Source organism: Dichomitus squalens (genome assembly GCF_000275845.1).
Source record: "Dichomitus squalens LYAD-421 SS1 unplaced genomic scaffold DICSQscaffold_64, whole genome shotgun sequence".
Taxonomy (NCBI): Eukaryota; Fungi; Basidiomycota; class Agaricomycetes; order Polyporales; family Polyporaceae; genus Dichomitus; species Dichomitus squalens.
The window spans coordinates 125448-144012 of record NW_006766946.1 but is presented as its reverse complement, the minus strand read 5'-3'; the positions used below and the strand labels follow the sequence as shown (position 1 = coordinate 144012).

The 18565-nt window shown below is 55.0% G+C and overlaps 7 protein-coding genes across 7 annotated transcripts; 4 read left to right on the top strand and 3 right to left on the bottom strand.

The window, feature by feature from the left end:
* Nucleotides 1–1400: 1400 nt before the first annotated feature.
* On the top strand, nt 1401–1930 carry DICSQDRAFT_22027 (uncharacterized protein; the record flags this gene model as incomplete). The annotated part of the gene is made up of 3 exons (XM_007370278.1): nt 1401–1467; nt 1528–1706; nt 1769–1930. Coding segments are annotated over 3 exons (408 nt in total), but the record flags the coding sequence as incomplete, so codon positions are not given.
* A 781-nt stretch (nt 1931–2711) lies between these two features.
* DICSQDRAFT_174439 (uncharacterized protein) lies at nt 2712–4125 on the top strand (the record flags this gene model as incomplete). The annotated part of the gene is made up of 3 exons (XM_007370277.1): nt 2712–3037; nt 3099–3792; nt 3856–4125. 3 exons carry the CDS (start codon nt 2712–2714, stop codon nt 4123–4125), a joined length of 1290 nt encoding a protein of 429 aa, XP_007370339.1.
* Nucleotides 4126–5115: 990 nt separating this feature from the next.
* On the top strand, nt 5116–6404 carry DICSQDRAFT_174438 (uncharacterized protein; the record flags this gene model as incomplete). Its single annotated transcript, XM_007370276.1, has 4 exons — nt 5116–5160; nt 5220–5335; nt 5393–6104; nt 6162–6404. The coding sequence occupies 4 exons, from the start codon at nt 5116–5118 to the stop codon at nt 6402–6404; spliced, it is 1116 nt and encodes a 371-aa protein (XP_007370338.1).
* A 261-nt stretch (nt 6405–6665) lies between these two features.
* On the bottom strand, nt 6666–10743 carry DICSQDRAFT_92955 (uncharacterized protein). The gene is made up of 12 exons (XM_007370275.1): nt 10458–10743; nt 10036–10363; nt 9767–9840; nt 9572–9702; nt 9413–9510; nt 9335–9351; nt 9006–9281; nt 8450–8945; nt 8263–8389; nt 8094–8204; nt 7790–8039; nt 6666–7734 (listed from the first exon to the last, which is right to left on the bottom strand). Exons 1-12 carry the CDS (start codon nt 10695–10697, stop codon nt 6817–6819), a joined length of 3066 nt encoding a protein of 1021 aa, XP_007370337.1. The 5' UTR covers nt 10698–10743; the 3' UTR covers nt 6666–6816.
* A 393-nt stretch (nt 10744–11136) lies between these two features.
* DICSQDRAFT_157651 (uncharacterized protein) lies at nt 11137–12148 on the bottom strand. The gene is made up of 6 exons (XM_007370274.1): nt 11975–12148; nt 11899–11910; nt 11528–11844; nt 11415–11465; nt 11311–11364; nt 11137–11249 (listed from the first exon to the last, which is right to left on the bottom strand). The coding sequence occupies exons 1-6, from the start codon at nt 12122–12124 to the stop codon at nt 11189–11191; spliced, it is 645 nt and encodes a 214-aa protein (XP_007370336.1). The 5' UTR covers nt 12125–12148; the 3' UTR covers nt 11137–11188.
* A 271-nt stretch (nt 12149–12419) lies between these two features.
* DICSQDRAFT_129807 (uncharacterized protein) lies at nt 12420–14528 on the top strand (the record flags this gene model as incomplete). Its single annotated transcript, XM_007370273.1, has 4 exons — nt 12420–13753; nt 13833–13932; nt 13991–14079; nt 14165–14528. The coding sequence occupies 4 exons, from the start codon at nt 12420–12422 to the stop codon at nt 14526–14528; spliced, it is 1887 nt and encodes a 628-aa protein (XP_007370335.1).
* Nucleotides 14529–15813: 1285 nt separating this feature from the next.
* On the bottom strand, nt 15814–17285 carry DICSQDRAFT_70560 (uricase; the record flags this gene model as incomplete). Its single annotated transcript, XM_007370272.1, has 5 exons — nt 15814–16134; nt 16198–16545; nt 16652–16875; nt 17001–17077; nt 17146–17285. 5 exons carry the CDS (start codon nt 17283–17285, stop codon nt 15814–15816), a joined length of 1110 nt encoding a protein of 369 aa, XP_007370334.1.
* Between the last annotated feature and the right edge of the window lie 1280 nt (nt 17286–18565).

Below are 18565 nucleotides of genomic sequence, written 5' to 3'. Positions count from 1 at the left end.
TATTTGTCGCTACGAAGCTCTTCTGAGAAACTTCCTATGTCCAGTACTGCTATCAGTACAGTGTTTGAGAGTCAGCACCGATTGAACGGCTCGTTGGTGGAAGCTTACGTGGGGTGCAGACTCTGCGTTCCAAGAGTATCCGCTGGGAAAGCTACGTTCAGGGAGCATGTCGGTCACCATAACAAAGATAGCATCAACCCGCACCTGCGTTGCATGCTGCCGCAACGTGAACTCATCAAAGCACGTTTTCCACAATGATGACAGGACATAGGATAACACGGAAGATAGAGCAATACATTGCTCGCGGTCCAAAGCCGACGCCGGGAAAGTATGGCCCTTCGTCAGTAGCCCGTATGACAGACATATACGGCCATGGCTCAGCAGGGGACGTCAAGCTGTAATGGCATTAAGAATGCCACAGTCAAGTGATTGTGAGACTTCCTGCAGATGTTGTAGCCGAACATTAGCAAGGGAAACGAGGGTCGAGGCAAGAAATGGAAGACGCACCGAAATCAGCCCTGAGCGGCACCGCCGAGCTCATAGATATCGCCTTGTACAGATGAGAGAGACTCGGCGGCAGTAGCATAGAATAAGAGCTGTGACAGGAGGATGACTCCGAGGAGTAGGCGTCCAGACGGCGACAACAGGAGCCGATCTGACCTGAGCCGTGGCGAGCTCGTCAAGGTTCTTCAGGGGTTCCCGCAACAAGAGCAGGAACAAACTAGTGAGCGCTCATGCAGACAACCGACGTTGTTGAGAACTGAACGTACGTTCTCGAGAACAGTCTTCATGAGGGTGCTCGCAACCTCCGTCTTCCGAACGAAATCGTCCTCCGCGTTGTCGACCTCGAGTCTTGCGGCTTCCTGCTTCGACTGCCTGGCGTTTGGCAAGCCACGGAGGGTCGCGTACGAATAGTACTATGGGCCATAGGAGACGTGTTCACGTCGACAACGGTGCTTTCACAAAACGTCGGCACTTAGGCGCACGTTGGCCGCCTTCAGCTCGAGCCGGCTGATCCGGACCGCTTGACGGGCCGCTCGGCTTTATGGGCTGTGCGACGTTTACATGATGATTCGCCTCCTACGTCTCCAGGAAGCGATAAAGCCCAGTCAGCGTCAGAGACTACGCGCAGGTCTGCACAGCGAACGCTTGATCGCGCACATGCTTGAATTACGGTCTTCGTCTCCTCCACCCCTTCATGCCATTCGTAAGGGAGGAGCTCTGGTGGCAGCGTCTCCCATGCTGCCCCAATGACTGGACGCCCTCGATCATGCTCTCGAAGTACTCCACCTTTGTACGTGTCTGCTGACGTTCATCCAGTCATCGAAGCTAACAGTGATTTTGGGAAATGTAGGACAAGACATACGAATTCACTCAGGCCGAGCATCAATCTCGGCCCCATCTTCTCCGTCGTCAAGTCGGCTCATGCTCTTGCTGCTTCCTACAATGCCCTCCAAAATCTTCATGGTCAGCTTCTGGTTGATTTGTCGCTTTTTTTGGCATTGATTCATTGAATGTTTTGTGCAGCGTATATTCGTGCTCAGAATGATGCTGAGGCAAAGCTGTTCGAATCTCAGGTCCCAACATTCCTTGGGCGCACGAAGAACCTGAAACCTTTGGAGGTGGTTCGCGACATCGGCGGCTTTCCTAAAGGCTGCGAGTCTGAATTTCCCACCCCGACTGTCTTCCTGCACGTGCTCGTCAGGGTGAGTCTTCAAGTGGTTGTTGCGCTGTCGTGTTTTCGCTGAATGGACGTCGTATGTTCTAGGGTCAAGTAGATCTAGACGGCGAGAGCAATAAGAGCAGGAAGAAGCTCGACCTAGCTAAGATGAGCTCGTCAAAGATCCAGAAGGTCGAGTCTCAGGTCGACTATGAGTTAGCTGTTTCCGCGAATGTCCGCCTAGCCGACGAGAAGGTACGCCATGATTTGTGTTATGGTGCTACCCGCGATTCTCGTTAGAGAACACTCGAAGCAGACATCCAATGTTTAAGGCATTCCATAGAAATGTTTACGAAGATGAAGTGATAGAGTAGTATGCGGGTCCTTTACGAATACAAGTGTTGTCCGAGCTTGTTTTCCCACCTCGTCATCATCTGGTAGCCGCCTCAGACCGGATCGAGGATTATTCCCTTTGCTGTATTCATAGTATTTCCATTCACCAATCGTTTAAAGGAGACTGAGCCCGGTCATGCACGCGACCCTTCAGTGCCATGCCCTCCTGAAACGGCGGAAGAGCGAAAATCCTCAAATAGCAAAATGTCGCATTGGTATGAATTTAGAGCGTTAAACCGGCCTGATTCTCGGTAACCAACAGTAACTCTCAATAATCCTGCACAGGCGGTCGCCTACGTGGCACCGAGGACATCTTCCTGCACAGCTCCCCGAGGAGGTCTCTGAACCTTTGGTACGTCTCCCATATCGACTTTGTATGATTTCCGAGACGAAATAGGAATCATATGAAATCACTTAGTGATAGGCTTTCCACCATGGAACCCCTACTATCTGCACCATCTGATATCCAAAGCAAAATGGTACGGGACGGTCAAGATACCACCGGGCATGACTCGCAAAGTAGAGAAACTCCGGCACAATCACCTTCTGCAGTGACAGCAGGGTACGTTACTCTGATATAGAGATAATACCATATTAACTCTGATCTAAATGGCGATGGAAAAGCTTGAGCTCCCATTCAGAGGACAGACACGAAGCTATGATCACGGATAGCGACCCGAACGGCGAGCGCGGTTATGGCTTGCCAAATCCTCTGGTGGAAGAATGGCTTCTAGACCACTACGTCCGCTCAGTGCCGCTGCTCTCCGACACTGATACTTTTGAGGAGATCGAGGACGTAGTTAGAAAATACCATCAACTACCATTCCGTACTAGCGGAGAAGCGCAGGAGCGCCTCGCATCGCATCATTGGAAGGACGGTGGTGGTCCGCAGCTACCTTTGGCTCTATATGATCTCTTACAGAGGGTCAACGAGGTATACCCATCCCAAGATGGGAAGCAGATTCAACTCAAGCTATGTGTCCTGTGAGTACGTCACACATGAGTAATGTCAGCACGCATCGAGGTCGCCTTCACCGTTTATTAGCGCTCACCAAGAGGTCAAAACCGTTCGCTGTTTCGAGTTCGATCGCCTCCAACAACATCCCGGGGAGTTACCATTCACGGGAATCGCTAAAGGCCTACAAGACCACTACTGGCACCTTGAACGTATCCACCGTTCCAAGATTCGTAGTAATCGCCAGACAGAACAGGCGGAGACATGGGCCGCATGCAGCGTCGCGTATGCAAATTGGGAGATCGCAGACTGTTCACGAAAGCTCCAGAGAGACCCCGATCTAGTAGACGTCGCGCGAAAGGGAAGGGACGGTATGATGCACCGGCTGCAGGCCTACCCAGTCGGCGTAGAGGTCGACTTGGCTTACACCGTCGCGATCAAGGGTCTCTTGCACGAATTGGTTCATCGATTTGGCGATGTGCATGGGGGACGTACGTTTGCAAATATGCGAGTATTCTCGAGCAACCCACCAAACCGCAACCTGGCTCTCGACGCGTGCGACTCGGAATTCGACGTGCACCTTCCCGTGCTGTTGATCAATCACCAATCTCAGGCTTCTAGAGACAAGCTCCAGACAGAGACAAGGAATAAGCAACGTGTGGCTGTGGCTAGCGCAGCTTGGTTCTTTAGAACGATGGGCATAGTAGACTTCCCTGTCTACGGCCTCGCTGTCTGCGGTTCTCGGGGATACCTCACCCAAGCATGGTACTCAGATGCCCACAATGTATGTAAAACGCTCTTACTCTTCACTCTCCCTGGCATTCATTACACTGACTACTGTCGACAGTGTTGCTATCTCGTTGACCGCAATATCCTCGAGAACCCACTTGACCTGGAGGCAGAAGATGGGGAACCTCGGGTATACAACTTTTTGTCACGGCTGAACGAGCACGCCAAGCAGTTGGAGGAGCATTTCAACGCGAGCAGGGAGCAGGTTTACGCTCGCGCGCAGAGCCAGGACAGCGAGGCCAAACTGCCGTTCCTGGACTGGACAGCGTTGTCTCAGATGGAGCAGTACCAGGGTGAATTCTCGACGTCGGATGAAGACGAATTGTAGCTATCAGCTGCTGTCTCGTAACACATCGTCTGACAGTGACTCCTTGGCATGTACAATTGTATCAGCTGACGGACCTGAGCCTTGGCGAACTCATTCAAGTTCTTCAAAGGTTCGGGCTGTAAGACAGGGAATCAGTACTGTAAAGATGAATGATAGTCGCCGGATTCTTCCGTACATTCTCGAGCACAGCCTTCATGAGGGCCCTGATCGCAACCTCCGTCTTCTGGACGAGATCATCCTCCGCGTTCTCGACCTCCAGTCTTGCGCTTTCCTGCTTCGATTGACTGGCGTTCTTCGACCTACGGAGGGTCGCGTCCGGATAATATGGACCAGGAGACACGTTCACGTCGACAGCGGTGCTTTCAAGCTCGGAACCGGACCGCCTGACTCCGGGCTTTTATGAGCTGTGCGACGTTTACATTGTGATTTACCTCCTACGTCTCCATGTATTGTGTTATCGTCATCCGCGACATCTTCCAGGAAGCGATGAGGCCCATGACGATCGAGTCAGCGTCGGATATGACCCGCAAGTCTGCACAGCAGACGCTGTACACGTGCTTTGATCACCGTGGTCTCCGTCTCCTCCACCCTTTCATGCCATTTGTGACGGTCATTGATCTGGAGGTTCATCTCGTAGATTAACAGCGTCAGTTTGTCCGGAAAACATGAACTCCTCAGGCCTCTCACCAGGGTATGCATATGCTGACTGATAGTGACTCCGTCACTGATTGGGTCTGGAAGCAGCTACGGTGGCCTTCGTTGGGCCGACAGTGGCCCTAAACCTAGGCCCACCATATCGTGAGCGTTCCCATAAGGACAGCTAAAATGGCCAACTCATTGATCGACAGTCTTCTGTCAGAGCGTGAGCCGGGAGACTGGCTAGCTGGTTCAGATAATCCTGGTATAGAAGAATGGTTGTTCGATCATCGCGTCCTCTTAGTCCCGTTGAACCTGGATAGAACATCCAAGCTCTATAGACGGCATTTACTCATGTTCGAATACTATAACAGCCTCCCTCTCGGCGAGGAGTGGAATGTAAGTTTTCCCCCTCCTGAACAGAGTGAAACTCCTCCCTCATCTCTCCCAAATGGCAGGATCCTATACGTAATACTGTGTTGAGCAGCCGGATGACGTCGATATCTTCGACGGTGTGGACGCAACTACACCATTCGTTTTTCGCCACTGCACTGGCCAGCTCGATTCAGTACCAGTTAGTACACTTTTTCTGCTATAACGTCTCGAACTGCAATGTTGACGCCTGCATCAGAACGGGTCTGCTTGGGGACATCGCCCATGCGACCGGGGTCGAAACTGTCCTTTCCTTGAACGAGGACGAGAGCACACTCATGGACCACTTTGAGCACTCTTCCTTTCGCCGGGCAATCAATCACAATATGCATGCAACTCATGAATATTGGAAGATATTGCTCAACGACACAGAGCACCCCCAATACCACAAACGCCCAGATTTCTTTGCTGCATATAAGAAAACTTCATCTGCGCGGGACATCATCGATGATATCGAGAAGACGTGGGAAGATCCCTTTGATGGTCCTGAAACCGTCCTGGGACTCTTCAGAAAGCGCCTGAACAACTATCCGACCAAATTCACTATCGATGGGGCGGTGACCGTAGCCATCCCCGCGTTCTTCGACAACCTCTCAAACGCAGCCGAGGGCACTGAGGAGTTGTCTGAGGAGCTCCGGTTTTTTGAGACGGACCCCGGACAAGGAGATCGTCCGGCGTTCGGATGCAGCATGCAGGGTACAGCGTTGTGCCTACCCGTGCTGCTAGTCAGAGAACAGCTTGGAGAAGGGGCAAAGGGCGAAATCGCTGCTAGACAGGAGCAGCGCATTGCCATCTCCAGTGCTGCCTGGTTTCTGAAGGTCCTCGGCATTATCGACTTCCCAGTTTATGGCCTCATGATTGATGGTCAATACGCCTACCTATCCCAAGCTTGGTACTCAGAGAAGGACGAGGTGAGCTTGCGAAATTCGTCTGAGTCGCATTGTACGCTAACAAGACGAGTATACCAGTGCTGCTTTGTCATGGACTATTGCATCCGGGAACGTCGCTTTGATGTACAGTTGCAAGAAGGGCAGCAACGCTACATAGCTTTCCTCAAGAAGATTGTGGAGCACGGAGAGAGATTGGAGCGACGCTTCCAGGATGTCAAACCACAACTCTTAGAGCGCATGAAAGCAGCAGGCTCGGAGGGTATCGAAAGCCTTTGGTGGTCGACTACCGCGCAGCGGCGTCGTCATGGCCTCAGCGCCTAGGGGAGGTTCGAGACATACATATCCCTGTACAGTGTCCTCGTATCAGACGAACGAACTCGGTATCCGATGAATGGTGCCATGTAGCAGTCTTGTTTAAACGGAATCGATTGCCTTCGCGAGTACGATTGGCTCAATAGCGACCTCGCTCGCTGTCAATTATGACTACACGGGCGGACACGATCAGGCTCGCAGACCAATCGGGCGAAAGGTGGTCTTCTCCCTCGTTGGGAGGGCTCGGGATAGCACACAAGGGGTGATCATCAACACCTACACCATAGCTGACATTGGAAACCGCACATAATACAGCACGCCCGAGGTACTGCCTTTGCGTGGTAGCCGTGTATGACGGCATGTTTCAGACCGTCCAAATGGTATCTATACTATACGTACACCCATGATTTCCAATCAAGCTTCACACCGTCTCCTGCATCGCCCTCCACCTCGCCCACAAACTCTCCTCCACGCTCAGCCCCAACGCGGTCCGCGCCGTCACTTTCCTCACAGTCTCCCTCATCCCCAGCCCGACCTCCTCCAGCCTCCTCAGCACGTTCCCATACACCTCCTTGCTCGTCGGGCCTTGCACGCCCCTCGCGCTCACGCCTCCATCAAGAATCTGGAGCGCCGCGAACGCGACAGGCAAGCCCACCGTGCGCGACATCGCCGAGGCATCCCTGGTGCCGTACGTGACAAGCGAGGACATGTGGACCTCCTCGTCCGCTGACGGCGCGGTGAGAGAAACCCGAGAGCCCTTTGGTCGCGCTACGATCTCGTGCGAGAGGACCACGAGGTCGCGCTCGTTCGGCGCGTACCGCAGTTTGTGCGCGAGCAGAGTGGCAAAGAGGTCGATCGGCGCCGTGGGTTTGCTAGGTAATGGCGGTAGGGAGAGGTCGAAGTTCTTGCTGGGTACATGCTCCGATGTGGACTCAGGAATGATCGACAGCCAATGTAGTGCGTCCAAGACAGAGTCCTGCTGTTTAGGAGGGATGACGTCTTGCAACGCCGACCTTAGCGAGCGAGTCTCGTCCAAGATGGGGATGCCCAGTTTCTGCTCTAGCGTCGCCCTGACGAGCGACTGCCAGTCCTGGGGATTGACGGTGGCCGAAACGTCTAGCAAGCCAATAGCCTTGAAGGCATACATGAGGTCCGCGAAACCCGGGTAGCGCAATGTCCCGCGGAATATTGTTCGGATACCAACCAGGGGTTCCAGGCCATACACACCTGCGTAGGGCAAGCTATTCCTATTTGCGAGGCCTTCGAACTTAAGGACATTGGAGAGTGGAACGTCCGGGAAGTACGTTCGTAGCAAGTCCTCGCCGTCGATCTCGCAGCGCTGTTACTCTTCAATTCAGCTTGATGCAAGGCTTCCAGAGATTGACTAGACGTACCTCGCCGTGGAGCTTAAACAACGCCGAGTTCGACGCAGCAGTCAGAACGCCCTTCGGGCTCCAGCTGAACTTGTACCCAAGCGGAACGTCCGCATCCTCGGGTGCAGGCAAGCCGCCACAGAACGACGTGAAAGACACGATCTCCTTGCCTTGTTCTCGCAACGAATCAATCAAAGACATCGCGGAACAATGGTCAATGCCAGGATCCAGTCCAATCTCGTTCATCAGAACAACGTCTGCAGAGACGGCACTATTTGGTCGCGATCAAGACACAGCACGTGCTCAGCAACAGGGGACGACATACCGGTCATGTAGCGCACGCATAGCAGGAGAGATGTATGATGCCGTAACGAGGTGCTTCCGATGACGTATACACAGCTCGGCGACAGAAGGGTGGAACGGTACCGGCAACAGGCTGGTTTACATTCACTTTGAACATCCCGTTCTGAGCGCTGCGTACGAAAGGGACATACCTTATGACGACGTCTGCCGCCGCGACCAATCTCTCCACCGCCTCCGGGTTCGCCATGTCCACGAGCACGGGTGTCGCGTTCGCGTACGGCAGAGTCAGCCGCTCGGCATCCGCCAGAACATTGCTCGCTATACGCACCATAAGGTTAGCTCGCGCGCAACCCGCCAAAAAAGTCTACAACTGCTCACCGACGATCACCTGCACGTCCGACCGGCCGCAAAGCTCCTGCACGGCCGGCGGGGCGACCATCCCGCTCCCAAGCATCAACACCGTCTTCTTCGGCTGCGACCCCGAGGCCGCTTCCCTCTCCTTCCCCTTCCCAGAGACCTCGCCCGATTGGGCCGAGACGACGCTCTCCTTCCACGCCCCCAGAGGCGTTCTCAGCCACTCCCAGCCCGTTCTCAATTCGCCTCCACTCGCGACCGTCGCCCTCTCCAGGGCCTCCCTCGTGAGCCTCTCTTCCTCGCTCGCGGCCTCTTTGCTCGTATAGCTTGAGATAATGGACCGCAGGTACGGCAGGAACTTCCCCGAGAAATGCTGGGACGCTTCGAGCGGTAGCGCGGTGGGAAGGATATCGACGGCCATCATCGTGACCGACGGCAGATGCGCGGGGAGGGTCGGGGGTCGCGCCACGACGGTCGGCGAACAAAGCGTCGTATATTGCGACAGGAACTCCAAGCCGCCCTACCGAGCCCTTACTGTGAGCGAGAAGGACGTGATACGAAACGGAGGGGCAAGACTTACGTTGACATCGCAGCTAATGTCCCCTACGCACGCGAACCGGCCCTTACCCAACGTCTGCGCGATCTCGAGCGTCGTCGTCAGCTGCTCGTTCGTCATCAAGCGGGGGTACGTCGGGGCCCACCCTGCGCCATGCAGGAGGAGGGAAAGGTACGGAGCGATCTTCGTGTGGAACTCGGATACGTATTGGTCTGGGTGGGCGTAGTAGTCCGAGCGGTCGAACGCGCGACCGTCCTTCCGCCCGAAGTAGTCCTTGGGAAGCGCGTGGACTACGTAGATCTGCCCAAGCGCTCTGTCAGCGGGGGTCAAATTGACGAGATGGCCAAGCTCACCTTGCGCAGGTCCGTGTCTGCAGGATATGCGAACAGAAGTCAGGAATGGTGGGCCAGCAAGAGACAAGCATTCCTTACTGGGATCTGTCACGATGCTGCGTAATTGGTCTACGCCAATATGCTGAATGGGAAGGTCCTGCAGTAAGTCAAGACAGCCCTGCGCTACGTTCCCAGTTCTGCACTCCCGTGAGTCACCGTCCTGGAGAGTAGCTATGAAGCGACCTGCTCGAAGCTTACCCAGTGACCCCAATCACCAAAGGCCCCAAGCTCTTGGGCGTCCCGTCACTTGCGATCTGCGCTCCGACCACGTCCCGGAGTGTCTTACGGATAGACGCTAATGATGGGTGGGTGTGTGGCCTCGGGGTCCACTGACACCACGGCGGCAACTCTATTGTCAAGCTCCGCGCCGAATTGATGCGACAACACACTCACCAGGAACGGGCTCGCTACCCCAAGCTCGAGATGGGCGTGAGCCATGGCGACTAGCGATTCGAGTGCGCCGGCAACTGCAGAGGGTCGGATCAGCAAACCGCACTCATATAGGCGAAGGACAACAGAAATGCTTCACTGATCAGTGAGCTGAGGGCTCTAGGAGCTACCGAATGTTCCGCCACCTCCAAGAAGGCTGGATGGGATGGGAGAGTCCAAACACTGTGCGCGGTCGCAATTCGCACACGCTGAGCAGCGAAGAGTTCACTCACCGCCGGCAAACCACCCGAAACCAACAGTCCGCTTCCCGTCCTCTCCTGTCAGTAGCTCATAGTCGATAAGCCTGGGAAGCAATGCGCCTCCCTGGACCGCGTGCGGGTTCTCGGATGCGAGGTACTTGCCGAGCAGCTCCATGTTATATAGTTGTCCTTTGACCGTATGCGAGAACATGACATGGGTGCGGGGCACAAGACCGGATGTATCATTGTGGGGTGAACCAGGCGCGGACAGAGGGTCTGTCAAAACCTCAGGCAAGGGTGTCTCCTTGATGCCCACGACGACATGCGCGGGCTGGAGGGTGGGATGCAGCTTCGCGCCAGCCTATACACGACATTCCCGGTGCATACGCAAGAACATAGAAGCGGAAGCGGAAGTTAGGGATTAGATTTGGGCAGAACGTTGAGCCGAGACGCACCCTTATGAAGTCATTGGCGGTGAACACCCGTCTCTCGCAGGGTTGCACGAGGACTTCGACGCCGTCCTTGTGTACAAGCTCATGGACGACATCGGGGGTGAGGGGACATCTCCTCTCCCATATTCTCGCGGGGTCTTCTCTGCGGATGCCTATCATGACTCTCTTTGCGGATGCGGCGGCCATAGTACCGTACGCGCGGCGGAGGCGGAGTGTGTGTGGGGAACGTCGGAGGCCGGTCATGGCGTAGAGTAGGCGGTGGTCGTTCGGAGTGAAGTCAGTGGACTAGTTGGGAGTCAAGAGGAGGAACATGCATATGGTATTAAGACGGGCGGGAGGGGAGGATCATGCATGATCCGAGCCGCCTACGCGACTGACACGAGCGTCGGCCAAGCTCAGGCCCCCTCTCCAGCGGCACCGACGTTCCTTTCGCTGGGCGCAGTCCATGGCAAGCAAGTGGGCAAAACCAAGCACCACGCACATCACAACAAGCAGCAGTCGCGGCAGCCAGACGTTGCAGGACGTGGACATGAATCAGAGCACACTGCCGTTCAGGTCGTCGACGTCGCCCTCCACGGCGCCCCGAGTCCCACAGACGCCCATCGCGCGACGCGCACCAGCACGTGACCCTTTCTCGTCCAAGCTCCGTTCGCAGCAGGCGCACACGGCATCCGCTCATGATAGGTTCCAATATGTATATGATAGAGTATGTGTACGTGAAGCGTCATAATAAGTTACACCTTGTATCGTCTCCCAGTCTTCGTGAAGAACGTCTGCAGCACGTAAACCTGGAAACTGCAAGCACGCGAGCGCGTCAGAACTGTTCACGACGACGGCGGAGTACTGTGAGACCCACACTGCCATCCCAATCACAGCCAGACTCTCGAATACGGCGTTCCAGAACATGCGACTGATAGCATGCTCAGACAAGGCGTTTCAACAGAAATCAGGGGGACATACTTCTGTGTAGACTTGACCGTGTCGAACCCTCGGTTCTCGCGAGTATGGAAGCTTCACAGCGACACCATAAGCACCCAGATCAGACGTTAACGCAACCCAAACTCGCGACTCACTATTTTTGCGTCCTCTTGATGCTCAGCAGCATCGTGTTTAACCTGTACATGCTCTCCTCCAGCGCGCTCGTCTGGTCCGCGAGCTGACCGGGCTTCGCTGGGGGCTCGCGGCGGGGCTCGCTCTCGACCATGATGTCAAAGTCGATGAGCTTCTCGGTGAGGGTAGACATATCGTTCTCAAAGCAGAACGAGTACTCTCCGACGGTGTTGGCGGTGAGGACGTAGTCGCCCTGGCGTTCACGCTGGCCGTCGAGGAGGGATTTGTCATTAGGATCCTTCACTTCGAAATCGATGTCGAACGACCCTCCGGATTGCACCTATGCGTTATGTGCTGTTACTGGCCGGCCTACAAGCGCGTGCTGCAAACGTACTGCAAAATAAAACTGCACATGTGGGATGGTCGGTAAGCTCCAACAAGCAGAACTGGGACAGACAGAGTGCACTTGCCCCGATCTTCTCTCCGGCCTTGTCCACATCGGCATAGAAGCATAGACGTTCGTTCGCCCCGATGGCGGTTGTCAGCGCAGCTGCATATGTTCTGTATGCAAGTTGCAGAGAGCATAGAAGGGAGAGAAAGAGGGCGAACGCGACAGCCATGGCCAGCGATGAGCTGAGCGTGCGGTATACGGTGGCGAGAGCGTACGGTAGCCGTCGGCAGCTGGCAGCGAGTCCGTATTATGTAAGCCATTCACTGGACAGTGGCGGTGGCAGGCGGCCAAACAACACGCAAACAACGCGCTCGAAGGGGCGCTTATGGCGGGGATTGAAAAAGACACAAACCTCCACGGCCGTCGTTGCAGCCCTTCATCCACCACCATCGGCCGTGGTCGTCCTCAAGACCTTCGTACTGCTGTCTTCTATCTGTCAACGACCGAGATCTCCAGCATATACCATGATACCCATCCAGTATAACTTTGCTCACTCTCGCGTCTTCCATCAAGACTCCCGCGTCCCCACTGGACAATCAAGCGATAGCCGCACTCAGGCAGGCTTCTATCGACCCTCTGCGACACGTCAAGGCGACGTTTTCCTGTTTTCGCCAAGCTTGTGCTCTCGTAACTCACAGGAGACCACGTCTCGATCCTCCGGCTCCTTCGATGGACTCTTGTACACCTGCAGCCCTGCCAACGACCGTCCTGTAGGAGCAAAAATCGATTCGCCTCCTCTGCTACCTGGCTATCGGTCTTCTCGCTCCCCGCTGTTTATTGAAGCCTACCTCGCGGGCGTGGAGCCCAAGTCGATTGCCCGCAGCTCTCCCGGCACCCCCTTTCAGCAACTCTTCAATTCATCCCCTACTGGTTATTGGCAAGATGACGAGAACTCGATATCACCCATCTCTCGGAACTCTACTGCTCTCGCCGACTCGTCTATGGAGCTTGGAGAAGAAGACGAAGGTGACGAGATGAATGGCGGCTCTGGGAAGGGCAAAATCAAGTCTCTTCTAGAGTATGAGAAATCCTACTCGGTTCCCGAAAGCCCAGTCCACGGCCCGTCTACCCCATCTTCTCTTTCCAGCTTAACCGACGTTGGCTCGTCTCCTTCTGCTCTCTTCTCTCACGAGCCTCATCCGTCCTCTCAGACCTCACGCGGACGGACGTCGTGCTTCTCTTCGCCTGCTCACACTGACGAAGGTGCTCATGCATCTTTCTCTCCCCTTGGCTCTCCGTTCAAGCCGTCTATTGCTCTCAATGGTTTCGGTACCTCTGGTCCTTCATCGCGCCGCTACAGACGAGCCGCTCGAGGAAAAGGCCCCTCGGCTCCCCAGCGATCTTTGGCGTCTGAGATTCTCAACCAACTCGGTCAACATGGCGGAAGATCGCGACTTGGAGCCTCTTCCTCGGCTAAAAAATCTGCCCTTTCACCTACAGGCCCCTCCGATACTGACTCTGACGACGAAAATTATGAACCGTCAGGACCGAAGAGCCGAAAGCGCGCACGATCTTCCAAGGCGAAGTCGATATATTCTTCCAATCGCGGGAAGCGGCAAAGAACCTCAATCTCTGTCTCTGCGCCAGCCTCTGCCTCTGCCTCAACATCTCGATCTCAAGAACAAGCAGGAGCCGTCTCCGGAGGCGAGGACGACGGTGCCGAGGGGGCCGAGGATGCAAACGCCATCCGGACCTATCCGAACAGGACATTCCCTCTGCGAATCCCCATCCATGACAATTTCGCCTTATTCTATAGGCGCTTCCCCGTCAGCTCCGTCGTCGATCACGAACTTGCAGCGTATGCTTTTCTCTCCCAACTATGCGTGCAAATTGACACCATCCACTTTTCCCTCTTGACCCGACCTTAGTGCCCATAGAATACGTATAGCAACAGTGCCCGACGGGACCCCGAACGAACCAAGGGATGTCTTCGACTTGTACACTCCGCGGTTCGTCAAGGGCAGGGGCACATCCAAGGTGAGTTCGCGTCGGCATACTAGACCTGACGGTCAACGTCGATCATACGACCCCGTAGGTCGGCCTCTGTCCCATCTGCCACGAACCCGTCGCACGCGGCGGCGAAGGTAAGAAGCTCTGGCTGTCGATGAAGTTCTCTGCCTTCAAGTAAGCCTCCACTGTCTCTCCCTCTCTCCCCTCCCCCATCCATCTGATCCTCCTTCACTCAACCCGCGCGCACGCGCCCGCACAGCTACCACATGCAGTACTACCATGGCATCTCCGCGCCCACCGGTCGGCCGTTCTCCCCGCCCACCGCATTCCGCACCGTGTCCCGCCCGAACGCGTCCAAGCACGAGAAGACGCGGATCATGGAGGGCAAGTGCCACCGGTGCACCAAATGGGTCCCCGTCGAGGGCATTAAGGACGTCGAGGCCAAGGTCCGCGAGATCTTCTGGTGGAAGCACGCCGCGGGGTGCCACCAGGGCGACACGCTCGAGGGCGAGGCGGACGTGTTCGTCGAGGATGCGGTGTGGAGCGCTGTTGTCCAGGCTGCCGACGGTCCGGGGGTACGGGCAGGGAGCGCGGATGGGGAAAGCGAGGACGACGAGCAGTGATGGTATGGCAGAAATGGACTGAGCTCTCGGACTGTGCGCAAGGATGTCTTGCCGGAGCTGGGAAAGGCTGGAATTATATGTACCACTAAATGTGTAGCTGAGCACCTGTTGTAATCATGCTGTGATGTATTGAACACTCGATTTGCACCTGCCAAAGCATCTATCGTTCTTTTGGGCATTCTCAACCATTCTACAGAAATAACGGAAGTGGTGGGTCCAGCACTTTGGATATACTGGATATATCTGCTCTAGACTACCTCTTCCACAGAATCCAGACCCCTCAGCGTGCTGGACGACGCCCTCGTTCCACAGTCCAGCGCGTTTACCTCTTGCAACTCGTTTTCCGACTTCCCCTTCTCCATAGGCTCCTCGAGATATTCCGTCTGAGTGCCCACAAAGTCGGATGTCTGCGCGTAGTCTTCCGTGTCCTCATCGGCCGTACCTAGCAAGTCTTCTGGCGCGATGTCGGCGGAGAGCGACCCTACTACACGGTCGAACACGATGGAGCTGATGTTCGTGCGCGAAGACGTCTCGGGAGGACCCTCGTGCGAGTCGGAGGAGTCCATGTCGAGGGAGGTGCGATCGGCGGCTTGCAGGTGAAACAGAAAGCGAGACTCAAAAATGAGGATCGTTGTCGTTCTGTGAATGTTGCCATTAACCGTCATCTTGGCCGCTTCGACTCATGAGCCGTTAGGTAGTAAGGATAGAGGCGGCTCTACCCGTGCGCATCCCGACCTGACTCGAGACCCGTAACCGCGCGGGTACATCCTCGACGAGTACGGGCCAAAAGCCCCCGGGGATACTAAGGGTGCAGCATGACTCTATCTGCTTGTCGCCAGAGGCGCTGTCAAGAGAGTTCTGTGCATACACAGCATCCCTCATGTCGCTCCTCAGTGGAGGTGTGGTGCACGAACGGTGGACTTGTGAAGCAATCATCACTTTGACAGCGAGCTGGTCCGATACACAGAAATGCAACTAATAGTCGGCGAAGTGAGCTTGCGTTTCACACAACGGGGTCATCGGGATAGGATACAACATGATAGTTTGCGTGGGAATAGTTGTACATGCATCGGACATTCCTGCAACAGCACTCTTGAAGCTCACGGCCTGACTGAGCGTACACGTATAAGACGGTATATCACAAACCATGTACCCCTTGATCTTCGATCCTCGGCTCTGATGCTGAAATCCTCGGTCACGGAGCATCGGTGTGCTCAATCGTATGCAGAGTCTATTTGCGGGAGACGGTCGCAGTGATGAGGCCACTGTGCATTGCAATCGTTCATTAGACTGAGCCCATACAGTGCGCTGACACGATAGCAGAGCCGGATACCGGGATAAGACGTACCTCGGGTGCGAAAGTGGAAGGAAGACCTCTGCGTTGGGCCTGCAGATGTACAAGCAAACACATGGGTGAGCACAAGGATGTATGGCGACATCCTATCAGGAAACGATGAGGTTGAGGAAGCACATACGGTGACGTGTTGTCGATACCGATGTACTTCAGATCGACCGGAACGTAGTGCTTGTTCGGCAATTTGTATGTGACGCTCGTAATGTGCGGGTTCTCTGCGATGATGCGTTGGCCCATCTTGTAGAGCGTCGCCTAAACAGTCGAATCCGGTCAGTTCATGTAATACAAGATCAAGCATCTAAGCGAACATCTGACCTGTACACTCGCACTCTCATCCAATGCGAACACCTCGAGGGTGATGTTGCGTGTCGAAGCGGCAAGAGCATCCCCATCCCACGACGTCCCCTTAGCAGCATCCCCGGAGACTGGCGCATCGAAGACCTTACCCTCCCCGTCGGCGGGTTTTGGGATGCTGAACGGCGCGAAAGTATAGGTGAGGTCGATCGAGGTCGAGAAGATACGGTCGTTGACCTCGCCGAGGGTGGTGTACTCGTCGCGAACGAAAGACTCGAATGCAGAGCCCGTCGTCTTGATAACAAGCAGGTCCTTCAGTCCCGAAGTCACGCGAGCGACAATCTTGTCCTTGCCGGCAGACGCGTCAATCTGTCCGACCAAGGGGCATATGTACGTACGCGCGCAGAAAATTCCCAGAGTGAATGAATGGTGAGCACCCCTCCTGCATAGTCATACGGCGGATCATGACACATACCTCGACTTCCACGGTACGCTTCTCGTCACCATCCCGGTAGAACGCATGCGAATGCTCCTTGGGAGTCTGGCCTGGCCCCTGGGCGATAGGGACGCGCTGCCATCGCAGTTGCTCCACCGTGATGAACGCCTTGTGCAAGTGCGCATACTTGGAGACTATGTGTGTTCCAAGGTGGAGGGCGAAGCGCTCCGGGACGAGGACATATGGAGACGTCTTCGCGATGTCTGGTGCGCACGGAGGCACGCGAGGGAAGTCAAATGAGCTGAGCGCGGGGTATGCCACCGGGTGAGATGCCCATACAATAAGTAATGTTCTTTACTGAAGGCAGACAGTTGTCAGAACGTTGGACGGGGATATCGATTGGAATATCGATAGTACGCACGCGAGTCAGTCGCGACGACGACAGAGTTATCAGCTTGCGTATAGCTGCATCGGGGTTTGGCGGAGGTTGGTACGATGTCGCGCATCCGAGGGCACAGTCAGACAAAACACACCTGATGTCGATGTCGCCCTCTACGAGGACGCTGACGTTGTACTCGACAATGTTGTGCCAGGCCCCGTCCCTCACGACGCGGAGTACGCGAACCTTGTCCTTGCCGTAGCGAGCGTGCGAGAGATAGGAGAGTTGAGACATGATGGAAAAAGATCAGCTATGGATGTGGATGTCCAAGAAGGGAGGCGTGCAGTCCGTTATATGTAGATATAGCGGCGCTGTCCGAGGATGAGAGCGAGAGCGAGAGCGGTCTGGCCCTCTGGCCGCGTTCCAAGCCGAGGACATATGTACGAGAGGTTCCCACACATGCCTCGATCGATGTTAGGTACAGCTTATCACCTCTCGGCTAATCCACACATTCTCCTTATCTTTCGTTTTCACCAGGCCACGACGTCAACTCCGGAGTTCCGTGAGTCTCAGTAAAGGTGAGAGCAAGGGCTGGCAGGGAGAAGAAGGGCGGAACGTCTATGAGTGCTGCAGAGATAATAGGGCCATTGTAGTGCACATTCAACGTTGCGCGGATACTATGCGACCGTAAGTAGCTGTGTTCTTTGTCTAATCTGGTACCAGCACCGTCCGCATGTCAGCACGAAGTCGTGGACGGTCAGTTTTCCGGACTGTAGGATACTTGATGGAAAGGGTCTGGGAGTCGGCCCCCTCATCGTTAGATTGGGACAGTTACGAGCCGTGAGTGATTAAACTATACTATACTATGTAGTATAAGAAGTCAGTTCTGATCGGGGTGTCACCAGACATCGCTGCCAGTACTCAGAACTTCAGTGCTCAGTAAGTACTCTCTGCCAGAATTGAACGCAACCTAGGCGTTGAGCATTTCAATGGGACGTCCATGCGTCCGTGCTAGACGTAAATTGACGGTGACAGGAGTGAAAATCTATTGAGATGGCCGACATGGGTGAAGTGTTATCATGCTTGTGGTGACTTACAGCGCCTTGCATAAGTCCGTGAACGCGCGACTTTTTCTCTCCGGCGTCTACCCTACCCGACCTGCCTAAACAGGCCACATCATGGTCACAGGCCCAGACACGACGGGCAGCGCTCGGGATCCCTTCGCGTGAAACGGAGGTTTGTTTTCGGGACAGTCGTAACTTGTCCCTTTGCCGACGCGTGCCAAAGGACGCTGAAGGGTCGGCAATGGGAAAGTTGTACTTGCTCAGAGGTTCTACAGCCCTTTGACAAAGAACGATTTGAGGCGGTGCCCGTAGTGAGAGCATGATCATGTATATGCGACTGCACCTTTACTATGGTACCTCCTGTTTAGATCAGGGTACAGGATCCCCTGGGGGCCAATGGGCACTCAAATACAGACATGGAAGTACCGCACGCATATCCATACTTCAAAACATTGTGGATTTACCTGGGTACGCGTGTGGTCAACCAACAGGGCCGTGATGCGCTGTCAT

What these genes read in the sequence shown, in the direction of transcription:
- DICSQDRAFT_92955 (XM_007370275.1), bottom strand. Translation starts at nt 10,697, where the DNA reads ATGACCGGCCTCCGACGTTCCCCACACACACTCCGCCTCCGCCGCGCG. An exon ending in CCGCCAATGACTTCATAAGG is followed by an intron (nt 10,364 to 10,457) that starts GTGCGTCTCGGC and finishes TGTCGTGTATAG; the next exon opens with GCTGGCGCGAAGCTGCATCC. An exon ending in TTGGTGATTGGGGTCACTGG is followed by an intron (nt 9,511 to 9,571) that starts GTAAGCTTCGAG and finishes ACGGGAGTGCAG; the next exon opens with AACTGGGAACGTAGCGCAGG.
- DICSQDRAFT_157651 (XM_007370274.1), bottom strand. Translation starts at nt 12,124, where the DNA reads ATGGCTGTCGCGTTCGCCCTCTTTCTCTCCCTTCTATGCTCTCTGCAA. An exon ending in ATCAAGAGGACGCAAAAATA is followed by an intron (nt 11,466 to 11,527) that starts GTGAGTCGCGAG and finishes GTCGCTGTGAAG; the next exon opens with CTTCCATACTCGCGAGAACC. An exon ending in GCTGTGATTGGGATGGCAGT is followed by an intron (nt 11,250 to 11,310) that starts GTGGGTCTCACA and finishes GCGTGCTTGCAG; the next exon opens with TTTCCAGGTTTACGTGCTGC.